This window comes from Mauremys mutica, chromosome 2 (genome assembly GCF_020497125.1).
Source record: "Mauremys mutica isolate MM-2020 ecotype Southern chromosome 2, ASM2049712v1, whole genome shotgun sequence".
In the NCBI taxonomy this organism is placed as follows: Eukaryota; Metazoa; Chordata; order Testudines; family Geoemydidae; genus Mauremys; species Mauremys mutica.
Genome location: NC_059073.1, coordinates 290,113,838 through 290,131,763, shown reverse-complemented (window position 1 = coordinate 290,131,763; position 17,926 = coordinate 290,113,838). Strand labels below are relative to the sequence as shown.

The 17,926-nt window shown below is 51.6% G+C and overlaps 1 protein-coding gene across 1 annotated transcript in view; it reads right to left on the bottom strand.

Annotated features, from left to right (window-relative positions):
- TMIE (transmembrane inner ear) overlaps positions 1–17,926 on the bottom strand; it is a 57,025-nt gene that overhangs the window by 28,785 nt on the left and 10,314 nt on the right. Inside the window, exon 2 of the mRNA XM_045006295.1 lies at positions 8,006–8,123. Within this exon, the coding sequence (XP_044862230.1) occupies positions 8,006–8,123 (118 nt within the window). The remainder of the gene's footprint in view (positions 1–8,005; positions 8,124–17,926) is intronic.

The window sequence follows — 17,926 nt, the reverse complement described above, 5'->3', positions numbered from 1 at the left end:
CGGAGCTCAATTAAGAAATAGCTGCACAGACCCACTCAAAGCTGTGACTTCTCCTTCTCCTAACCTGGGGAACCGGCAGCCTGTTCTGAACCCAGAACCCAAAGAAGAGGGAAACTTCCCTGGACAAAGAGACATGAAGTTGGCATGGACTCGTGACAAAATCCCAGATTTAAACTAATTTTACTAAGCTTTAAACAGTCTCTCTCTGGTTATGAGCTTAGACATTGTTAATTTTACATAGCTTTTTTTTGCTAATTACGACCTTTTTTAATATTTAGATTACATAATTACATAGCTAATCATTTGCAAATTGTATGTTGCTTAGGGTACGTCCATACTTACGGCCGGGTCGACGGGTAGTGTTCAACTTCTCGGAGTTCCAACTATCGCGTCTAATCTAGACGCGATATATCGAACTCCGAATGCGCTCCCGTCGACTCCGGAACTCCACCACCGCGAATGGCGGTGGCGGAGTCGACAGGGGAGCCACGGGCTTCGATCCCGCGGCGTCTGGACAGGTAAGAAGTTCGAACTAAGGTAGTTCGACTTCAGCTACGCTATTCGCGTAGCTGGAGTCGCGTACCTTAGTTCGACCCCCCACCCTAGTGTAGACCAGACCTTAGACATAAGCTTGTTTTACTAAAATCTGAAATCTCTCTGGTTCTGATCTTAAACTGTGCTAGTTGAGGAGAGTCATAGAATCCCAGAAATGTGGGGATGGAAGGGACCTCCAGAGGTCATTTAGTCCAGCCTCCTGTGCTGAGGCAGGACCAGGTTATATCTAGACCATCCGTGATGAGTGTTTTTCTAACCTGTTCTTAAAAACCTCCAATGACCAGGATTCTACAGCCTTTCTTGGAGGCCTATTCCAGTGCTTAACTATCCTTAGTTAGAAAGTTTTTTTCCTAATATCTAATGTAACAGCTGCTTTTCTGGTATTGTCTCTCACTGTCATAAGATCAATTAAATTACCTAGGTTAAGTGGAAAAACTATAAATGCCTTCAAACCATCCTGTTTATTTCTGAAAGAAAAATCTTTCCCAGACAAAAGAGATGGTTTTCTGCAGAATCAGAGAAGTGGACCCCTAAACTGGATCCCCACCTACACCTCTTTGGCTTAAACCAATTACGTATCAATTTGCCACTGATGGGAGCAAAGTGTTATCTAGTTGAAAACCAGTGAATTCCTGTTAAATAACTTCCTTTACCTGTAAATATATGTCCTGTATTAGACTGACACGAGAGTCCGCTTCAGTTAGAATATAAGCGTGTGTGTGTGTGTGTGTGTGTGTGTGTGTGAATTGAGAGCACCTGTGTGAATCTTACAAGGCCAACATGTTCAATATCTTAGTTCTCTTTGTGTGCTAATTCTTGTGAGAAGTTCCATTACTTGACTGTAGATTAATGATAACCACTCGATAGCATTCATCACTGTTAAGCTTGGGATAGTGGAAAAGTGACCGTTCTAGATAAGGTGACCAGACAGCAAGTGTGAAAAATCAGGACAGAGGGTGGGGGGCAATAGGAACCTATATAAGAAAAAGACCCAAAAATTGGGACTGACCCTGTAAAATGGGGACATCTGGTCACTCTAGTTCTAAAACACAGGAAAGACTGAATCAAGCAGGGCCAAACTCTGCTCTTAAGTAAATCCAGAGTGACTCCATTGAAGTTAGTGAGGCTACTCCTGTGTTCAGATCAGAATCACGCCTGTAGCCTCTATAAAGATAGAATCATAGGGCTGGAAGTCTGGAAAGGACCTCGAGAAGTCATCTAGTACAGTCTCCTGCATTCAAGGCAGGAGTAAGTATTATCTAGACCATCCTTGACAGGTGTTTGTCTAACCTGCTCTTAAAAATCCCCGAAGATGGAGATTGCACATCCTCCCTAGGTAATTTATTCTAGTGCTTAACCACCCTGACAATTAGAAAGATTTTCCTAGTGTCCAACCTAAACTGCCCTTGATGCAATTTAAGCCCATTGCTTCTTGTCCTATCCTCAGAGGTTAAGGAGAATAATTTTTCTCCCTCCTCATTGTAACAACCTTTTATGGACTTGCTTGAAGAATTGTCCCTCCCCTCAGTCTTCTCTTCTCCAGACTAAACAAACCTAATTTTTTCAATCTTCCCTCATAGGTCATGTTTTCTAGACCTCTAAACATTTTTGTTGCTCTTCTCTGAGCTTCCTCCACTTTGTCCACATCTTTCCTGAAATGTGGTGCCCAGAACTGGACACAATACTTGACTTGAGGCCTAATCAGTGTGGAGTAGAATGGAAGAATTGTGTCTTGCTTACAACACTCCTGCTAATACAGGAACTCCTCCTTTAACGTTGTAGTTATGTTCCTGAAAAATGTGACTTTAAGTGAAACGATGTTAAGCAAATCCAAATTCCCGATAAGAATTAATGTAAATGGCGGGGGGTTAGGTTCCAGGGCAGCTTCCTCTACTCTGCAAGCACCAGGGGCGGGGAGCTCAACCCTCAGCCCTCCCACTCCACCCCTTCCCCCAAGCCCCGACCCTTGACCCGCTCTTCTCCCCCTCCACCTCCTCCCCCTTTACTTCACATGCTGCATCCTGGCTCCTCCCTCCTGGCTCCAGCCACTCCCCCGTCCCCCGGAGAGCAGCACACACACACCCCTTGAAAGACGTGACCACTCCATGCAGCTCCCAACTGTTCCTCCTGCCTCCGCCTCTCCCTGCCCAGCCCAGCTCCATTCAGCTGCCCCACAGGGAGGGGGCCAGCCGCACCACGTGATGATCAACCTAGGGGGACATGTAACCCTGCATGCCCCCCCGCATGTCACCTCTGCTTCTAGGTGTTTGTAAACTGCTTGTCTTTCAAGTTTTGCCTAATGGAAAATTGTTGTAGCAGATTCCTTACTAGGCACATGAGCACATCTCTATGGCTCCACGGAGCAGGGTGGCAATACTAATATTTCCAGTGTACGTCAAGCACGGAAGACTCTAAGGCTACGTCTGCACTACACAGCAAAGAAAAACCCAGCTGGCTTGGGCTCGTGAGGCTCATGCTGCAGGGTTATTTCATTGCTGTGCAGACTTCCGGGGCTTGGACTAGAGCCGGAGCTCTGGGACCCTCACACCCCGAAGGAGCCTAGAGTCCGGGCTCCAGCCCCCGTCCGGAAGCCCACACAGGAATGAAACAGCCCCGCAGCACCAGCCCCGTGAGCCTGAGTTGGCTCGCACGGGCCGGCCGCGGGTTTTCCTTTGCTGTGTGGATATACTCAAAGGGCAGCACATCCTTAGGAGTGAAGATGGGTCATGATCTGGCCCAGCGCTTACATATGTGCTGTGACAGGGTCCAGCCAGATGGATACAGGAGAGTGTTAGAAGGCAGATACATTAGCCCCAGATTAAGTAGATCCCTTTTCCCTGAGTAAGGTAACAGGGGCACTTCCAGAACAAGCAGGAACTTGCTGGAACCAATTCAAGCAGGCTAATTAGGACACCTGGAGCCAATTAAGAAGAAACTGCTAGAATCAATTAGGACAGGCTGGCTAATCAGGGCACCTGAGTTTAAAAAGGACCTCACTTCAGTTTGCAGCGTGCATGCGAGGAGCTGGGAGCAAGAGGAACTAGGAGCTGAGAGTGGGGAGGCGTATTGCTGGAGGACTGAGGAGTACAAGCATTATCAGACACCAGGAGGAAGGTCCGGTGGTGAGGAGAAAGAAGGTGCTGGGAGGATGCCATGGGGAAGTAGCCCAGGGAGTTGTTGCTGTCGCACAGCTGTTACAGGAGGCACTCTAGACAGCTGCAATCCACAGGGCCCTAGGCTGGAACCCGGAGTAGAGGGCGGGCCCGGGTTCCCTCCAAGCCTCTCAACTCCTGATCCAGCACAGGAGGAATTGACCTGGACTGTGGGTTCTACCAGAGGGGAAGGTCTCTGGGCTTTTTCCTGACCCACATGGTGAATCTCTGAGGCGAAGAAATCCGCCAATAAGCGCAGGACCCACCAAGATAAAGGAGAAACTTTGTCACAGTGCATAAGGTAAAGCCCCCGAGTATCCCCATTGAAACCAACGCTCTGCCAGATTGGGTCCTTAGAGGATGGCATGGCGGATTAGCCCTCGGCAGGTCACCGCACAGTCACTGGACTAGCATGGAAATCGTTGCTGACGATACATTAGAAAGGCAATGGGAGTGGAGGGTCCAGCACAGCGGGTCACTGGCTGCAGAGAGGCGGGGGATTGCCCAAGGGACACAGACTCTGAACCCAACCCTGCCACAGCGCAAGGGTCAGGCCTGCCCTAGAAACACCCTGGGGCCCTGCCACTCCCGGTCGGGCGTGCCGCAATAGCAAGCGAGAGTCTCGCACCCAGGCCCAGTCCTGTCCCCCAGTCCAGGTGTGGGGCAGGCAGGCTCAGAACAGCAGGGTCCAAGTGTGGAGGGGTTTAGTATGGGAGGGTCCAGGTGTGGGGTGAGAGGGTTCTGTGAGGGGCAATCTGGGTGCAGGCAGCTTGGTGGGGACTCTGGGAGAAGGGGAGATCTGGATGCACAAGAGCTCGTTGCGGGGGGTTCTGGGTGCAGGGGGAATGGACTGCAGGGGGGGAGGGGATTGGGCAGATGGCGGCGGCAGCTCCCTGTACAGTGGTCGCTGATGATGGAGCCAGTCCTTGCCACTAGACACTGATGCGTTCGTCTACTGGTAACCATGTGTAACCCTGTTGGAGTTTAGTGAGCATGGCCCCTTTAAATCTTTGTGCTGCGGGCAGGAAGGGCTGATTGTTCCGGGAAGAGGAAGTGCTGTTTTGGGGGAGAGGGAGAAGGGAGGGCGACAGGGTGTGTGTGTCTGGAGCTCCAGACATCAGAGCTGCAGCACGCAGGCCCTCACCGGGTACCCAAGTCGATCTACATTAGGTTGACGTACAGCCGCTGCAGCATTTGGTGCAGTGGGGCATGTCCACACTTTTCTGTCGGTGTGAGCATCCTCACCAGGAATGCTTCCCCTGACCTAAGAGGGGCAGTGGCAGCTGGGATCAGGGTCCGAAGCCCCCTGCTTCCTCCCTATCCACAAGGCTTGTTACCCTGTCAAAGAAAGCTGTTAGGTTGGTTTGACGTGATTCGTTCTTGACAAATCCATGCTGACTGTCACTTATCACCATATGTGGTGACAGGGACACCATCATAGGCCCTAACCTATGAGGGCTCATCCACCTGCACATCCACCAATGTGATCTATGCCATCATGTGCCAGCAATGCCCCGCTGCCATGTACATTGGACAAACCGGACAGTCTCTATGTAAAAGAATAAATGGACACAAATCTGACATCAGGAATTACAACATTCAAAAACAAGTAGGAGAACACTTCAGTCTCCCTGGTCACTCAATAACAGACTTAAAAGTGGATATTCTTCAACAAAAAAACTTCAAGAACAGACTCCAATGAAAAACTTCAGAACTGGAATTAATTTGCAAACTGGACACCATCAAATTAGGCCTGAATAAAGACTGAGAGTGGATTTGTCATTAAAAAAATGAATTTCCCCCCTACTAATTTCCCCCTACTGTTACTCACATCTTCTTGTCAATTGTTTGAAATGGGCCACCCGTATTACCACTACAAAAGTGATTTTTCCTCCCTTGGTATTCCACTGTTAATTGAATTGTCTAGTTAGCACTGACTCCACACTTGGTAAGGCAACTCATCTTTTTGTGTACTGTGTATTTATACCTGCTATTGTGTTTTCCACTCCATGCATCTGATGAAGTGGGTTTTAGCCCATGAAAGCTTGTGCCCAAATAAATTTGTTAGTCTCTAAGGTGCCATAAGGACTCCTCATTGTTATCTTCTAAGCACAGATGACCTGTATCTGCTGATCGGGAGGGGACACAACCCCAGAACAGCTGGAGTCACGACCCCCACAGGCAGTCCCCCCTCCTGGAAAGCAGCGACCCTTTCCTGCAGCTTCCAGCTGTTCCTCCTGCCTCTGCCACTCCCTCTCTGGCCACAAAGAATCATAGAATATTAGGGTTGGAAGGGACCTCTGGAGGTCATCTAGTCCAGCCCGCTGCTCAAAGCAGGACCAACACCAACTAAATCATCCCAGACAGGGCTTTGTCAAGCTGGGCCTTAAAAACCTCTAAGATTCCACCATCTCCCTAAGTAACCCATTCCAGTGTTTCACCACCCTCCTAGTGAAATAGTGTTTCCTAATATCCAACCTAGACCTCCCCCACTGCAACTTGAGACCATTACTCCTTGTTCTGTCATCTGCCATCACTGAGAACAGCCAAGTTCCATCCTCTTTGGATGCCCCCTTCAAGTAGTTGAAGGTTTCTATCAAATCCCCCCTCACTCTTCTCTTCTGCAGACTAAATAAGCCCAGTTCCCTCAGCCTCTCCTCATAAGTCATGTGGCCCAGCCCCCTAATCATTTTTGTTGCCCTCTGCTGGACTCTCCTGAATTTGTCCACATCCTTTCTGTAGTTAGGGGCCCAAAACTGGACCCAATAGTCCAGTTGTGGCCTCACCAGTGTCGAATAGAGGGGAACGATCACGTCCCTCGATCTGCTGGCAATGCTCCTACTAATGCAGCCCAATACGCCATTAGCCTTCTTGGCACACACCATGTGACACTCCCCCCACCTCCCTCCATGTGTTGCCTCTCCTTCTAGGCATTTGCAAATTGATTGTCTTTAAATTTTGCCTAACGGAAAAGTATCGTAAAGAAGGCTTTAGACGTATACAAAACACACACAGACTAGCCTATGTAAAAGAGTTAACACTTTATACCAGAGATAAGGGGGCTATTTTTTCCCCACCACAGACACTTTTTTTTCTTTCCTAATATTTTTTCAATCTAAACATTGTTAAACCAAGGAATTTTTCAACAAATAAACCTTTAAAACATCAGTCAAAGGGAACATGCCTGTAGATTTCTTTATTTACAGCATTTATGTAAATCTAGTTTTGTATGAGGAGTTAAATTACTTTTAGCCTTGTTTAAAAATGGTAAAAAGATGACCTCATAAAAGCTTTGGCTACCCTTTATATTAGGGCTGTCAAGCGATTAAAAAAATTAATCGCGATTAATCACGCAATTAATCACACTGTTAAACAATAACAGAATGCCATGTACTTACATATTTTTGGATGTTTTCTACATTTTCAAATATACTGATTTCAATTACAACACATCAAAGAGTCCTGTGGCACTCTATAGGCTAACAGATGTATTGGAGCATGAGCTTTCGTGGGTGAATACCCACTTTGTTAGACGCATGCGTATTCACCCACAAAAGCTTATGCTCCAATACATCTGTTAGTCTATAAGGTGCCACAGGACTCTTTGCTGCTTTTACAGACCCAAACTAACACGGCTACCCCTCTGATACCAATTACAACACAGAGTACAAAGGGTACAGTGCTCACTTTATATTTATTTTTTATTACAAATATTTGCACTGTAAAAACCAAAAGAAATAGTATATTTCAATTCACCTAAGTCAGGTACTGCAGTGCAATCTCTTTATCATGAAAGTTGAACTTAAATGTAGAATTATGTACCAAAAAAATAACTGCATTCAATAAAAAAGCTGCCCCCCCAAGCACCAACGGGTGCCCAAGAGCCCCCCCTTCAGAGCAGCAGCTGCTCCCCCAGAGCCCCCAGAACACCAGAGATTTAGTCAGGGGTCTATAGTACAAGTCATGGACAGGTCACAGGGCCATGAATTTTTGTTTATTGCCCATGACCTGTCCATGACTTTTACTAAAAATCCGTGACTCCATCTTAGCCTCAATTATGATCAGCTAGGCTGACCGCTGGCATAACCTGGGCACATCCAGGGGCTCCTAATTCCCTGTGAAATGGGTGTCTGTGAAAAACCGGCCCAGGCTCGTGTTGCAGGCAGACGCTGTAAAGTACCAGGAAGAAGGGCCCAACCCTATATTTATTGACACCCATGGGAGTGTTGCCCTTGGCTCTGAAGGGAGCAGGATGGGCTCCTAAGTGCGGGGGTGGAGGGCAGAGAATTGTGACTTACTGACTGCCAGGACAAAGATGGCAAAGATTCCAATCACCTGCCAGAGGCGTAGCCCCCAGAAAACCACGGTCTCAGAAGTGACAGGGTCCGGTTTCTTTTTGGGGGGTTCAGTGGTGGCCTGGAGGAGGGAGAAGAGCGGTTAATGAATTGCAAATGTCACCGTAACGCAGCAGAAACCCTTCCGTGACTGAGGAAGACAGGGTCCCCCACCCGCAGCACTGAAACCAATGGGCCTCACCCATGGAGCTGCGTCGCTCAGTGATCAAGAACTCCTTAAATCAACGCACTGAGGCTAGCTTGCAAGGCACGGCACTGTGGGCTTCATTGAGCGTGCCGGCAGTGTTGCCAACTCACGATTTTACAGCAAGTCTCATGATGTTTTATGGAGGAGAGTTTCTGAAAGTCCCAGCTCCCAGAGTCATGGGATGACGCAATAAACTCAGCTTTACTTTAAAGGGAAAATGAGAACTCCTTCTGTCAAAGCACTGAGGCTTGGAGGCATAACTATGATAATGGCATGCACAAGGAGGAGAGCAAGCAAGGGCACAGGCACCCCCCATCAGTGGGGACACAGAGCTTCTCCAGGGCCATGGAGGGGAGAGTGAGCTCCTGGGCCAGGGGCAAGAAATGGCAGCTCCTCCAGCCCTGGGGCTTCAGGGGAGAGAAGGAGAGACAGCTCCACCGACCTTGACCTCGGGGATGCAGCAGGGAGAGGCAGCTTCTCCGGCCGCAGGGGGAAGAGGATAGGCAGCGCCTCCAGCCACGGTGGGCACAAAAAGCACTCCTCCAATAGCGGCCAAATTTTTGTTCCTCTGCACGCCCCCTAGTATGACTGCAAGGTACATAACTATCCAGACTGTTCTGCATGGGATTGGCTCAGCACACGCTGAATTCCCCCAGTTCTGTCAAAGAGGGAACTGAGCTCAGTGTAAAACATGGTCTGAGTTATCTGGCGGCGGCGAAGGGAAGTCTCTTCGTTGGTTATTCCATTGTGTTGGTCTGGAATCTAGAGGGGACAGCCACATGGCATCCCACTCACCTGCCCAAACGCCCATGGAAATTCAGCATGAGGACTGCAAGATCACTCAGCTAGCATTTAGATGGCCGTGCACCAAATAAGAATTGAGGCAGGACCAAAAAATTAGGTAGAACATTTTAATCAATGGCATCAAGTGTGGCCACTAATTTTCTTTCACGTTTCTTAGTGTGCTCTAATAATCGCTGGTCTTGGTGTGAAGTCTGGCTAGAGAGACAGGCCTGTCCTACAGCTAGGGCAGGGGTGGCCAAGCTGAGCCAGAGAAGGAGCCAGAATTTACCAATGTACATTGCCAAAGAGCCACAGTAATACATCAGCAGCCCCCCATCCGCTCCCCCACCCTGCTCCCAGCACCTCCTGCCCACTGAAAGCCCCTCTGATCAGCGCCTCCCCCTCGCTCCCCGCACCTTCCGATCAACTGTTTCGCGGCATGCAGGAGGCTCTGGGGGGAGGGGGGAGGAGCGAGGGCACGGCAGGCTCAGGGGAGGGGGATGGGAAGGGGCGGAGTGGGGGCAGGGCCTGTGGCAGAGCCAAGGGCTGAGCAGTGAGCACCCCCCGGCACATTGGAAAGTTGGCGCCTGTAGCTCCTGTCCCAGAGTCGGTGCCTCTACAAGGAGCCGGATATTAACTTCTGAAGAGCCGCATGTGGCTCCAGAGCCACAGGTTGGCCACCCCTGGACTAGGGTATGAAATCTGAGTTTAAGGTTAAAGGAGGGTCTTGTGGCTAAAGCACTGATCCAGGACTTCTGAGTGCTGGCTTTGCTTCCTGCCTTTGCCGAAAGTCACTTCATCTCTATTTCTCCATCTCTAAAGTGGGGTAATACTACTTCACGGGGTATTTGTATTAATGTTTAATCAGATGTTATGGTGATGGGGGAGGGGCAGATAAGCAGACAGACAGAGTGTCCCAACGGGCACCGCTTGAAACTTACAGTCAGGAGAGCTTGTTTCTATATCCAGCTTTGTCTGTGTCATCTTGGACAAGTCACTGCAACGCCCTGTGCCTCAGTTTCCCCCACTTGTAAAAGAGGGGGGATAACGATACTTTCCTACCCCTGTAAGCTGCTTTGAGATCTATGGATGGAAAGCATTATTATATGGCCTAAAATATCTGTGTTCAAAGAATAAAATGCTCTGCGCCAGATCATCAGCTGGCGTAAGCTGACTATCCTGATTTACACCAGCTAAAGATCTGGCCCTGTTCTAGTAACCATCAGAGAATCAATATTTGATGTACTGAGGATGAGCTTCATGCACCGGGCAGCACCTGCTGACAGTAACACTCCAGCAGACGTACTTTGTAGCTAACCCTTGTCACTGTTTTGGGCTCGCTAGTTATTTATTTGTTGGGCTTGTAAGTGTCTGAAAGCCAAGTACATTGCCAGGATAGTGCCCTAGAGCGTAACGCCCCCCCCCCCTTCTCCACCCTGTTCAGAGGTCATACAGCTTCCACTCAGTGCAAAGGTAAAAGGTTCAAAATGGGGTCCCTGCTACCGGGGCGGCTCTAGGAATTGCGCCACCCCAAGCAGGGCGGCATGCCGCAGGGGGCGCTCTGGCGGTCGCCGGTCCCGCGGCTCCGGTGGACCTCCCACAGGCACGTCGGGGGGTGGTCCACCGGAGCCGCCTGCCGCCCTCCCGCGGCACGCCGCCCCAAGTGTGCGCTTGGCGCGCTGGGGTCTGGAGCCGGCCCTGCCTGCTACAACGTGCCACCGCTCCAGCATTGAGAGGAGCAGTCGGAGTTCTCGAGGAGGCCTCACAAGTAGAGTTGGGCGAATAATGGATTGTTAGGTCTGCTGTCAATTCCGGGGTGGGCAGAGTTTCTGGTTGAACCAAAATTGAAATTTTTGGTGAATTGAAAAGTTTTGGCAAATACATTTCCATTTCAGGTCAAATGAAACATTTTGTTTTGACAACATCGTCGCGTTTCGTTTCAGTTTTGCTTGTTTTTCAATGGTTTTGCTTGTTGCTTAATACAGTTAAAGGCCAGCTTGAAACCCCCCAAAGTTATGTTGCATCAAAAATTCAAGTGTTTCATTTTCAAAATGTCCAAAGGAAACGTTCCAAATTTTTCAGAATTCTTGGTGTTTTTTCTCAACCGAAACAATCTGACAAAACTGGCATGAAGCTGGGACACTTTTTGGTGTTGCCGAAGCTGGATTTTTTTTGCCAGCAAAAAAAGTTGGGGCCAAAAATGTTCACCCGGGAGTGAGGATGGGTCACAAAACATCCCTGATTTCTACCCATAAGGAAAGTAGGTGCTATGTACAGAGCTGGATGAAGGCACAGACACTAACGTCCTGTAGCCAGGGCTCTGTCTCCTGCACTCACACGATGACATCAGCTTCTCAACCCTTGTTTTTAAATAAATTATCTTTCTAGCCCTCGCTGTTGTGAAGAAAACATGATTGCACTGTACGATGCACCCGGCCCCTTGCTCTGCTGTTGCTGCTCTAAAGGGAACATCCTCCCCTCCACAGGTGCCACTCTGTCATTGCCAGGTGGGCACAGACCGCCCTCTTCTTGGTGAGGTTTCCCTGAGGCAGAGCCGTAACAAGGAATTTTTGCGCCCGAGGCAAGGGCCGGCTCCAGGCTCTTTAGCAGCGGGTTCCTGAGTCCCTGTCGGAGGGAAGGACCTGCTGCCGAATTGACATCGCTGCTTCATTCGTCCTTCAGCGGCAGTTCAGCGGCGGGTCCCTGAGTCCCTCTTGGAGAGAAGGACCCGCTGCCGAATTGCCGCCGAAGAATGAATGAAGTGGCGGTGGCAATTCGGCGGCAGGTCCTTCCCTCCGAGAGGGAGTCAGGAACCCGCCACTGAATTGCTGCCGAAGAAGCGGCAGCGGTAGAGCTGCCGCCGATCGCGGTAGAGCTGCGCCCCTCTGCTTTGCGCGCCCGAGGCAAGTGCCTCACTCGCCTCGCCCTTGTTCCGGCACTGCCCTGAGGTGCTGCCTAGTGGGGTCGTGCATATACTTCCCCGGAATGCTTTGCCCAGCCTTAGTCTGGTGCAATTACAGAGAATCAGGGAAAGCAATCACGAGGAACGACGGTCCCGTGGTTAGGGCACCAACCTGGGAGACCAGGGTTGAGTTCCCTACTCTGCCTCAGACTCTCTATGACTGTGGGCCAGTGGCTCAGTCTCTCTGGCCCAGATCCTTAAAGTACTTAGGCTCCTAATTTTCATTGAAATCAATGTGAGTTGAAACCCTAAATGCCTTGAAGGGTCTTTGTGCCTCTGTTCCCCCTCTGTTCAATGGGGGAAACAGTACTGACCTACCTCACTGGGAGGTTGGGAGGGGCCGTAGGGTAAAGGTTGTGAGATGCTCAGAGAGTACAGTAACTCGTCACTTAAAGTCGTCCCGGTTAACATTGTTACGTTGCTGATCAATTAGGGAACATGCTTGTTTAAAGTTGTGCAATGCTCCCCTATAAGGTCGTTTGGCAGCTGCCTGCTTTGTGCACTGCTTGCAGGAAGAACAGCCCATTGCAGCTAGCTGGTGGGGGCTTGGAACCAGGGTGGACCAGCAGCCCCCCTATCAGTTCCCAGCTCCCTGTGCAGCAGCCACCCAGCAGGCTACCAATTGCCAGCAGTTCAGCTGTCCCTCCTCCCACTGCCCTGTGCTGCTCCTGCTCTCTGCCTTGGAGCCTCCTGCTTGCTGTGCGGGGGCGGGGGGGGGGAGGGGGAAGATCGGTGCTAATGTCAGGGTGTCCCCCTCCTCCCTGCTCACCCCTCCACCCCTGCTTACCCTATCTCCACAGAGCTGGGGGACATGACAGGGCTTAGGACAGAGGGAGCTTTCTGGTAGCAGCTGCTGTCTCAACTTGACATGCAGGGCTGTGTCTTCGACACTGGCCAGTGTTGCTTCCAACAGGTAACCATCCCTCCCCTCCCCCTAGACCTGGGGCAGCTATCACCCCCATGTCCAAATGGGGTCAGACATGTGGATGTGGGTGGGAAGGAGGGGCTTAGGGATGGATGCATCCTCCCCTTCACCAGTCCTGTCTAGCTCCTCTGCACACAGATACCTACCCCTCAGGGGGAGCACAAGGCGAGACCCTATAGTGAGCACTGAGGCACAGGCCTGTATGCCGAGCCCTGCAGAGCTACAGGGGGAGGGAATGGCCTGGCCTGTTAAACCCAGGGTTGGGAGTTCAATCCTTGAGGGGGCCATTTAGGGATCTGGGGCATAAATCTGTCTGGGGGATTGGTCCTGCTTTGAGCAGGGGGTTGGACTAGATGATCTCCTGAGGTCCCTGCCAACCCTGAGATTCTATGATTCTAAGGAGCCAGCACCCCCTCCTCTGCTCATGTGACTGCAGGTTTGTGTCCACACTCACAACAAGGAGGAGACTGGACAGCAACTGATGTTGGGCCAGCTGCAGAACAGATTATCAGTCACTCAGTCCACTGCCTGGCCTCCCACTGGCTTCTTAAACTGTCCAGGAGAGGAGGGCCCCCCTCACAGCCACTGTAAGGAGCTCAGGGGATGTGCATTTCAGAGGCATAGACTGCGACTCTTCACATAGCATGTCCAATGTCAGCTGAGGTTGATCATTTACTCCTAAATAAATACAGATTAGGGATTTCATGGGTTTACACTGCACAATTTTAAGATACAGACAAGTTGATAAGACCGCCCCAGCCCTAGCAATAACTGTGGGGCCCTCAGGTAGCATGTGGTCGTGGATGGAGCAATGGGTTCCTGCTTCACCTGGGTCACTCCTTTTCATTAACCACCCCCACTCGTCTCAGGTCAGGCAAAACTACCATAATGGTCCCTTCTGCCCATGAACTGAATTAATCGAACATTCCACTTTTGAGGCTCTCTCCTTTGGTTTGTAGACTTGAGAGAGCAAAGTGGCAAATCTGGCTGTATCGTGAACAAAACCCATGTTGCAAACTTAATGATGGAGCAACTGCCGGATCTGTGTTTTGAATCTGTTTCTCTGGTGGATCACTGATGATAAGTCTGATGGAAGAAATTGCTTTAAGGCGTATCCATGTCTTGATTACTTCGGATCAAGACTGGATTCCTTTCTTTGGAAGATATTCTTTAGTCAAACCCAAGTTATTGGGATTAAAACAGGCATAACCAGATGAAATTCTCTGGCCTCTCTTGCTAGGAGGTCAGACTTGAGTAGAAGTCCCCAAACTGCAGGGTGTGCCCCCCTAGAGGAACATGGAGAAATATTCGGGGGGTGCAATGGGGCCAAGGTCAGCCCCCAAAGGTCTGGAGGGGGGCACCACCCAGCCCCACTCCATTCCCAGCTCTGCTCTGGCCTCACCCCTAGCCTCAGCCCCTTTACCCCTGTCCATGTCCCACCCCCACCCCCCACCGGGAGCTGTGACCCGGCCCTGACTCTGGGGGTGGGGGCATGGACAGGACTAAGGGGGGGGGCGTAACCTGAAAAGTTTGGGGACCACTGGCCTAGAGGATCATAATGGTCCCTTCTGGCTTTAAATTCTCTGAATAGAAATAATTTAGCTAAAGCAAGGGGGTTGGTTTGCCACCCAGGAAGTAGGAGTTTTTTCCCAAGCTTATGGAACGGCAGCACGGAGCCAAGTGTGAGGGACTGTGGCAGGATGCTGCAGGGGAAGCCCTAATCAGCTCCTGCCACTCCAGCCCCAATCAGGGGAAACGGGCTGGAGCTGGGCCTAGGGTTGCCAACTTTCTAATTCCAGAAAACCGAACACCCTTGCCCCGCCCCTTCCCCGAGGCCCCGCCCCTGCATGAGGTCCCGCCCTCCGCTCGCTCCATCCCCATCCCACCCCCTCCGTTGCTTGCTCTCCCCTGACCCTCTCTCACATGATCATTTTCACTCCGAGGCCCAAACTGGGAAATTTTACAATGTCAGGGGGATGGTGGTGTAGGGGTTGGGACGTGGAGGGATACAGTGAAGGGGACAGATGCAGTGACAGGGGGTCGAGGTGCGGGGGGCTGGGACGGATGAAGTGAGGGGGGATAGGGGTGTGGAGGGTTGGGACATGGAGGGATGCAGTGAGGGGGATGGGAGTTTGGGGAGGTTGTGGGATGAGGAGGGATGTAGTGAGGGAGATGGGGGTGCAGGGGGTTTGGGACAGCGAGGGATGCAGTGAGGGGTATGAGGTTTGGGGGTGGTTGGGAAGGGGAGAGATGCAGTGAGGGGGATAGGGGTGCAGCGGGGTTGGGACGGGGAGGGATGCAGTGAGGGGGATGGGGATGCAGGGGGGTGGGACGTGGAGGGATGCAGTTGGGGGATGGGGATGCAGGGGGGGGGGACGTGGAGGGATGCAGTGAGGGGGATAGGGGTGCAGCAGGGTTGGGACGGGGAGGGATGCAGTGAGGGGGATAGGGGTGCAGGGGGGTGGGACGTGGAGGGATGCAGTGAGGGGGATAGGGGTGCAGCGGGGTTGGGACGGGGAGGGATGCAGTGGGGGGATGGGGATGCAGGGGGGTGGGACGTGGAGGGATGCAGTGAGGGGGATAGGGGTGCAGCGGGGTTGGGACGGGGAGGGATGCAGTGGGGGGATGGGGATACAGGGGGGTGGGACGTGGAGGGATGCAGTTACACGGGATGGGGCGCGGCAGGGTTGGGGTAGGGAGGGATGCAGTGAGGGGGATCGTGGTGCAGGTGTTTGGGATGGGGTGGGATGCAGTGAGGGGGATGGAGATGTAGGGGGTTGGGACGGGGTGGGATGCAATGAGGGGGGATGGGGTGCAGCCCCATTCCCAGCACTCGCAGACAGGGATACCCACACTCGAACTCCTGCTGCCAGCGATGGGCCGACAGGCAGACGGTGGTTGGCCGCAGGGCATGTGCCGCAGCTCGAGCCCAGCCACACGAGGAGCGTGAGGAGAAGGGGCCACACGACCCCTCAACAGCCGCCTCCTCTGCGCTCACTCGTGGTGCTAATTCCTCCCCTGCCCTGAGCCAGCCAATGGGAGCTGCTCCTGAAGGCAGGAGGTGGGGCAGCACCCGGACCCCCCCCGTGGCAGCCCCTGAGACTAGGAGCCGGGAGCAGCGTGGGCCACGGTGCAGCACTGCGAACCAGACATTCAACGGCCCTGTCAGCTGTGCTGGCCGGAGCCGTCGGGATTCCTTTTCGACTGGGTGTTTCAGTCCAAAACCGGACAGCTGGGCCACGAGCTGGGACTGGCCTGGAAACGGGCCACACCTGCCAGCGTCGTTAACAGGGGCTAAAAGCTTGGGAGGAAGTGAGTCCAAGGTGGGGCTGGGGGGGCAGAGACCAGGGCGGGAGAGCAGGCTCAGAAGCAGCCAGGAGCCTGCTCCTCTGTTGCCACTGAGGCCTGTGCTAGGCCAAACCTGTAAATAATCTGTACATAGTTAGAGCTTGGTGGTGGGGCTCGGACGCAGGAATAAAGAACACGGGTGTTGCACCAGCTTGTAGTGGCCCTGACTCACTGGGGAGCGGGGCCAGGAGGCTGAACCCAGCAGGGTGCAGTGACCACCCCGTTCCAGGGGCAGAGATGAAAAGATTAGTTAGGAGAAGGGGAGGTGAGAAAGTGAGACCAGAGACATCAGCAGAAGTGGAGGGTCGACAATTGCATCTGGTGCCGTTCTGCCTTGAGCTTTCCTGGCATGGTTTACTGGTGACCCTTCTGGGTGGAATTTTAGTCCTGTAAGTCACAGCCCCCTGGTACTGTTAGTCTAGATGTAATTCAGCCTCTAGCAGCGGTTCATGCCTGGACTGCCAAGCGGCTCAGTTACAGATCACTCTGCTACAGCCAGGGTCGGGTCAGAAGGCAGCCTCACTGCAAGCATCAGCTCATCAATAATTTGTGCTCTGAGATAACTGAGTTTGCTTTACAGCAAGAAATTTCAAGATCTGACAGTGACTTCACCAGGGAGTCAAGCTGTCTGTCAATTCTCTCTTCAGGGGGCTCCTTAACAGGCACTGGGGGAAGACTATCCTAATTCTGCCTTGTACACAGTGCCCTGCAGCTGACTGACTGGAAGCACTTACAGGGGCAGGCATTGTTACCCTATTCCACAGATGTGCGGCAGGTTGACAGATCCTCAGATGCCAGTGGAGCCATGCTGATTTACACCAGCTGAGGATTTGGGCCCATGAGTCAGTATCATAGCAGGAAATAGAAGCCAGGTCTCTTAGACCTTGACCCAGCAAGATACTTAAGCTCGCGTCTGCTGTTATTCATGTGGTCCTATTGTGTTTAAGGGTAAACACAGCAGGTCTGCTAACGTGCTTGAGATCAGGCTTGTGCTCAAGAAGATCAAGGACCTGGAGACTAGATTAAACCATCTGTGCCCCTTAGTGTAGACTGCATGTGTTCATAATTCTGCAAAAGCTTAATTTAGAAAGATATTGGGAGTCATAGAAACTGTCATTAAACCACTCACCAGCTTCCTCCAGGACACAATCAACTTCCTCCAGATACTCCACAGCATTAACAACCTCTCGCTGAACACCATCCTTGCCACCACGGGTGTCATCTCCCTATACACCAACATCCCCCACGATTACATCATCGCTACCTGCATCAAATACCTACCATACAACAGGCAACACTCAGAGATCCATGCCAAACACATCACCACACTCATCCCGTTCATCCTCACCCATCACCATGTTACAACAAACACTTTGTCCAAACCATGGGAACAGCCGTGGGCACTAGGATGGCTCCCCAGAATGACAACACTGAAGAAGAATTTCTGGATAAATCACCACAAAACCAATAATATACCTGAGATACAGTGATGATATTTTCATGCTCTGGACAGATGACCTAAACTCCCTCACAGATTTCCACCCAACTTCAACAACCATCCGTTAAACTCACTCTAGATCGGCGGTTCTCAAACTGGGGTCGCTGCTTGTTCAGGGAAAGCCCTTGGCAGGCTGAGCCGGTTTGTTTACCTGCCCCGTC